Raw genomic sequence first — 6,724 nt, 5'->3', positions numbered from 1 at the left:
AGTGGCTGTGTCCCTGGGCCTGGGGTCCCTTCTGCCTGCAGAGAGCTGGAGTTCAGAGGCATGGGCTTCATGGGAGGGAGAGGCACTCTGGATGCCTGGTGCTGATGGCCAGGGTGTCCCTGTGCGTCTTTGTTGTTGTTTTTAGTGAAATGCCAACATTAAAGCCCACAAAATAGCCTTGTGCTGATGTAGGTATTTAGGCCTTTCTTCCCTACTTCTCGGTCAGAAGCAGAACTGATTGCTTTCCAAGCTCCTTCGGGCAGTTGACCCACTTATTTTTAAGAAGCACTAACCAGTTCTAGAAAGGACAGACCGTCATCATTTTTGAGTCTAGGTTATCTTGACCCCAAAATATAAGATGGTCTCCCAGATAGATAGCACAGCCCGTATGCATGCTGGTACTTCAGAAAGCCTGAATGCCAGGGGACACGCAGTTGCATTGTATTCCACAGTAAGTGTGAAGACGATGTGTCTCACCGTTTTCTTTTGCTTTTGGTCTTGTATTTCTCAGTGAATTTTTACAGAGGTACAGCTGGTGGGCAAGTAGGACAATTTTATTGAACTTTTAATTTGTATTAAAGGATTAATAGTGTAACTTAATTGATAATTTTGTAAGTATACATATTACCTTACGGAATGAACTCATGATGATTACAGTATTTAGTAATGATACTAGAGGCCAGGTGCACGAATTCGTGCATGGGTGGGGTCTAGCCAGCCTGTCCCGATGGGGGCCCATTGGGCCGGGCCAGCTGGGGAGAGGGCCCACCCCCAATCAGGGTAGGTAGGCCAATCATGGGTGGGGCTGGCGGGGGGGGTTGGGGTGGGGGCCTGCAGGCAGTTGGCTGGCTGGCCCTGCCCCCAATCCTGGTGGGGGGGTCGATCGGGGCTGGGTCGGCCGGGGGGTGGGGGGGGGAGATGGCTGCAGGAGGTTGGGGGGTTACATTAGTCCACAGGTAGTTTTGAATTTTCCCCTAAAAGCTGCTGTCCTGGAAGGGTGTGCACGAGCTGGGAGGAGATGCTAGCTGCTGCAGCTCCCGCCACAGCCTCCCTGCCCTGCGGAGCAGTGGTGATTCGAGCAGTGTATAGCCTGGACCCGTCCTGGGTGTCACTACCTCACTGTGCATCAAAGGAACCCGGTGCCCTTGGACTCAGAGCTGCATCTCCTCCCGCTGGCCCAGCTTCCTCACCCACGATGGCCCGCCAGCATGGCAGGAAAAGGGGAGGAACACACCCTGAGGGCTGCCAGGGTTGGGGGGACCCGATTGGGCAAGTTGGCTGCCACAGTGCACATCATAGCGACCAGTCATTCTGGTCATTCCGTCACTCCGGTCGCTTGGCTTTTTTATATATATAGATAGCCAGTGTTTGCTGAGCACTGACCGTATGCCAGGAACTGGAATACACCTCTGAGTGCTGGCAGGGCCCGCATTTCATGCAGATTAACACTGTCAGCCATGTCATCGGTTGGTGAGCTCCGGAGCGTAGCACCTGTATCACTCTGGACTGTCAGCATTTACACTTCTGCTCACATGGGTCCCAGGAGATGAATGGCACAGGTGGCATTGCCCTGGAAACTGAAGTAATGTGCCCATCGGAAGCCCCCGTGTGGACAGCTGTCTGTGGCTGAGTGCCCCTGCTCAGCGGGGTCCTTGTGAAGGACGCACTCACGGGAAGGATGATGCTCTGTGGAATGTGTGACATGTCTCATCACACAAGAGGCCCTAACAGCTGATGGCTGAATGGACGGAAAAGACACCCCTGGCCAAGGTCACAGTGTACCTGTCAAATGGGCTGGTCTCTGTTAGGCTCGGCCTGTGTCAGGGCTCAGTCAGTTTATTCTCCCCTCATTCCCGCAGCCCCTTTGAGGTGGATGTGGGCCACCCATTTTACAGATGGAAAGTGGGCCCTAAAACTTGTTTCCAGCTCCCAGGCCTATAAGCAGAGCTTCAACCAGGCCTGGCAGCCCTCAGGGTGTGTTCCTCCCCTTTTCCTGCCGTGCTGGCGGGCCATCGTGGGTGAGGAAGCTGGGCCAGCGGGAGGAGATGCAGCTCTGAGTCCAAGGGCACCGGGTTCCTTTGATGCACAGTGAGGTAGTGACACCCAGGACGGGTCCAGGCTATACACTGCTCGAATCACCACTGCTCCGCAGGGCAGGGAGGCTGTGGCGGGAGCTGCAGCAGCTAGCATCTCCTCCCAGCTCGTGCACACCCTTCCAGGACAGCAGCTTTTAGGGGAAAATTCAAAACTACCTGTGGACTAATGTAAAAAAAAATAACCCGAAAGAAGGATGAATCTGGTGGGGTTCTATGTCTTTGGCATGTTTTAATTGTTTCATAAGTTATTTTTTAATACATAATGACATATCCACTTTTAAGTATAAATCATATTTTCTCTCCCAGATGGTATGTGGATATATTTTTCTCTGAATCAATATAAGGATTGAGAATATAAACAAGTTAAATACAAGTAGGAATAATCTTTGTATAGTTTTTCTTTTCCAAAGAATTCTCTTCTGAGTCTCTCTTAATGGAATGTGCTAATGTATTCAAAATAGAATTTGATTTCCCAGAAAAAAAAGTCTATGGCAAGTGTCCATCTTAGAGACACAGAGATACTCCCTTGGGTTTCCTTCAGGGGATGGGTGAGATGGAAGTGAGATCAAGGGCACAGCATCTTTTGTGAATACTTTTAACTTGTCAGAGAGGCATTAAATGGTGGCTCTGTGTGCACTGGGTGTGGGGTTTGTAAATGTGGGGACTTCTCTGGTGGGTGTGGCCAGCTCACCGCCCTGCAGAGCCTGATGCTACAGATGTGTGGCCCACCCACTGGGCAGGGTCAGCAAACAGGCCGCCATTCATAACACCAGACCAGCAGAGCAGAGGCACAAGCACTGATGGTCATCTAGCCCGTGGCTGAGGAAATGGCTTTGTTTTACTCTCAGGCATCAAAATACTTAAAAAGTAACACAGTCGGTATGTTCCTTATATTTTAGTTTTTAAAAAGCACTCAGCAAGCAGCTGAAAAAAGTCAAGGGTTCTTTTGGTAGCATTCACACCCTGGGGTCAGACCCTTGTGGCCTGGACCTGCCCAGCTCTGCTGCCTGCTAGCTGGGCACCCGCCCTCCGTGCCTGCTGCCCTCCTAGGAAGTGTGCCCTCCTGGCCTGGACGTGAGCTTAGCCTGCTGTGTAGCAACACTCAGGCCAGGTGGTTACGACGCAGCGAAGCAGGGCTGTTGGGGGAGATTGCTAGGCAGACAGGTGCTGCTGTCCCTGACAGGTGTGGCCTCCCTGTGCCAGGACACTGAGTGGGAATTGCATGCCCCAGAGCCTTGCTCAGCAAAGGGAGGTCTGCATTCTGTGAGGGCCTCTTCCTGCCCAGGTGGGGAGCAGAGCCCATCAGATGTGGGTGCTTCTGCCTCAGGGCTGCGTGGCTCTGTCCTTCTGAGGGGCCTGAGGAAGACTAAGAAAGTGTCAGAGAGTTGGCCTGCTGGCCCTGGGAGTACTTCCCATTAGTTCTGTCCTGTCCCCACAGGTAGAGATGCCCGGGGGCCTCTCTCAGGACAGGCTGTCCACACAGTGGAGGGCGGTCCTCTCCTGTGAGCGCCGCTCTCCCTGCGCGCTGCTTCTCTGTCCCACCCCGCACCTTCCGTCAGTGAAGATAGTGACCACAGTCACACTGTGTGTTCAGGGCCGGAGCCGGCTTGCCAAGCAATGGCCACATAGGGGAACTGTAGGAGACCGTTGAATCCCTGCTGGTAACATCTCTGTCCCTGGAGTTGTTGGGGAGGGAGGAAGCCCTGTCCCTTCATTGCACCACCTGCCTCCCCAGCCCCTCACCCCTCCGGCTGAGTCAGATGCCCCTTTCCCATCTGGGGTTGTATAGTACCCCAGTCCACTGTTTCCCACCCCCAGGCATTAAAGGGCTCCTGGGCTCCTGGTGGAAATGTTTCTGAGATACTTTACATGGGGTTCCCATTGCACCAAGATTTAATAATCAAAGAAGGAGGTCAAAGTTCAAGGGTAGATACCAGGTTTAGAACTGTCACTTGGAAATAGACAGGAATGATGGCCGTTTCAAAGCAGATTCGTGTGTTTTCTTTAAACTCGGTAGATGGATATTACTGTCCCCATTCCAGAGATTACATCTGAAATCTGGGCATCTCAAGTGCCTTCCCAGGAATGTGCAGCCGGTGAGGGCCAAGACCTCCCTGGGCCTCGGGGCTCCCCCAGGCATTCCCGCCGCTGCTCCCTGTGTGTGCCTCAGATGCTGGCCCACTGCTGTTCTGTCGGGTGACTCACTCTGGCGGAGTTATGCTGGCCCTTGATAAACCTCTTGAGGCTTGGAGACATGAGTGAGTGAGTGAGTCACCCCACTGGGACAAGACCATGGGCACAGTGAAACCAGCCCCTGTCCGGCCGTGTGGCACAGGCCCTCCTCCTCGCCGGGGTGAAACATGCACCGCTTAGTGGTCAGCAGACTCCCTGGCAAGTGGGGTGCTGAGTGCAAGTCAGCAGCTTGTGTTGCTCACTGGTCCTTCAGAGGAGGGTCTCCTTAAGAGAGACATGGTGCCTGGTTTTCTACCCTGGGAAGCAGGCTTTGGGTCACTGGCCTTTCCTCAGATGGGGAGTAATTGTACCTTCCTCCAGGATATGGGTGCCACCACACAACCTCCCTCAGCAGCACGTGGGTGCCTGCTGACTCTTCACCATCCTGCGCAGGGCACCGCAGGAGGAACCCCAGGGGCTGCGTGTCAGGTGGCTAATGAGCTGCACGCAGCGGCACCGGTGCCTCTGTCCTGACGCTGCATAGGAAGAGCCAGTGCACGAGCGGGGAGCAGGGCTCAACTCGGGGAGCCTGGGTTTGTGCTGATTTGATTTGGAAAGTGAGACTTAATATGGAGCTAGTCTTGGTGCAAACTGGGCTTGAGAGCCAGAGTTGTTGAAAAATCATGTGACCATCTCTGCAGCTGCACTGTCCCAGGCGTTGTCCTGTGCTACCTGAGGTGACGATCCAAATGGGAAAATCAAAACAAGCAGCTCCCTTATGGGTGGCCAGGTAGTGTCTGCAGAACTCTGCTTTTAAGGAGCCATGTTCTGGAACATGCCTGAGGAAAAGGAAGGCCGAGGACGGAAGTGTTGCATTTGCTGCAACCCTTATAAGCCCATTGACCCTCCTGCCAAGCATGTGGATGTGACTGTTTTTCTGGTCTCTTCCTAGAATGAAGCCACATTTATCCCCTTCTGATTCTTTCCTCATCTTAACAATGAAACACAAGTCGATTCTTCTGAGTTATTTTCTGTTGAGTTCAACACCTCTGTCCCTGCCTCCTTCCTCCCTTCCCCCATATTTTTTGAAATATTCTCTGTTCAGTAGAGAAAAGGTCTGATTTCAAATTCCTAGACCAAGTATAACAGCTCAGTCCTAAGAATCTGAAAAGCCATGTGAAAGTGTTTTAATTATTATGTATTGCTGGAGGAGTTCGCAGAAATATAGTGGGCCCTTGGGACCCTTTTAGGAATTTGGGTTCCTAAAAGTTAACTGTGTGCTGGGTCCATCATTCCCAAAAGTTAACTGTGTGCTGGGTCCATCATTCCCAACCATGTCCTGTCTCAGCACATGTAGAAACAGCACACCAGGGACCTGGGTTAGGCACTGTGGGCAGGTGGCCAGTGGGTGGGGCATAGGTGAGGCGCTATGGGCAGGTGGCCAGCCGGGGGGCCCGGCAGCTGATTGCTTTTAGCTCACTCTCCTGGGGTGGAATTCTGTGCTGCACAGCCTCATTAGCTAAGGGTCTGTGCTGCACAGCCTCATTAGCTAAGGGTCTGTTTGGCTCCCAGCTTGTGCCAGGTGCAAGGTGGTAAAATAAGAGAAGGAAAAACTATTTCAACCAGTAGTGACAATAGCAGCACTTAAGTATCACTGGGCTTGTGCTGAGGGCAACACAGGCTTCGTGGTGCAGGTGCCCAAAGAGAGTGTTCACACTGCGGCCGTGGGTGAGCTGTGGGATATGTCTGACTTTCTTTGGTGTGACTGTGTAGTCTTCAGGTGTGTGTACTTCAAGCACACTGCACGTGATAAAAACAAAACAGCCATTTTCACTTGGAGTGAAAAGCAGACCGTTTCTGACATGTTTATGTGCAGGGCACTGGGCATGCAAAGCCTCCCAGCAGCCGTGGAGCTAAGCCATCTCCCTCTGCTCCCTGTTCCAGGAGGGCGTCGAAGTGCGAGTGGCTAGGATCTTCAACACCTTTGGGCCGCGCATGCACATGAACGACGGGCGGGTGGTCAGCAACTTCATCCTGCAGGCGCTCCAGGGGGAGCCGCTCACGGTAGGTGCCTGCTCAAGTGATGAGTGCGCGCTGGGTCAGGGGTCAGGGTCCTGACGCTGCTGCTTCGGGTTTCTGTACGTCCCAGCACCCCTAGTGGCTGGGAGGGGAGACGCATGCATAGGATCCGGGAGAGGGATGACCAGTGTGACCTGGGTCACCTTGCTTTCTAAGCCTGCCGAGAACATGGAGCATGAGCCGCGGGCGTGGTCCACACTGCCCAGGCCTCGGGGCCTGTCTGCTGTGCCGGCCTGCCTGCAAAGACCTTCCCGGATGCTTGCTTGTCCCACTGGCTATAGCCAGGGTTGTGTCTGTGCTCAGGGGCCGCTCAGGTGGCCGAGAAATGGACATTTGTCTGGTTGGTTTGGGCACTTTTCTCTGACAGGGTCTCTCCA

At 53.4% G+C, this 6,724-nt stretch overlaps 1 protein-coding gene across 7 annotated transcripts in view; it reads left to right on the top strand.

Annotated features, from left to right (window-relative positions):
* UXS1 (UDP-glucuronate decarboxylase 1) overlaps positions 1–6,724 on the top strand; it is a 113,156-nt gene that overhangs the window by 94,612 nt on the left and 11,820 nt on the right. For all 7 annotated transcript variants that reach the window (XM_006102997.3, XM_023744355.1, XM_023744351.1 and 4 more), the window contains one exon: positions 6,213–6,332. In XM_006102997.3, coding sequence (XP_006103059.1) covers positions 6,213–6,332 — 120 coding nt within the window. The remainder of the gene's footprint in view (positions 1–6,212; positions 6,333–6,724) is intronic.

This window comes from Myotis lucifugus, unplaced genomic scaffold (assembly GCF_000147115.1).
Source record: "Myotis lucifugus unplaced genomic scaffold, Myoluc2.0 scaffold_453, whole genome shotgun sequence".
Taxonomy (NCBI): domain Eukaryota; kingdom Metazoa; phylum Chordata; class Mammalia; order Chiroptera; family Vespertilionidae; genus Myotis; species Myotis lucifugus.
Note: the sequence above shows the minus strand (reverse complement) of the source record. Positions and strands in the feature narration are given on the sequence as shown.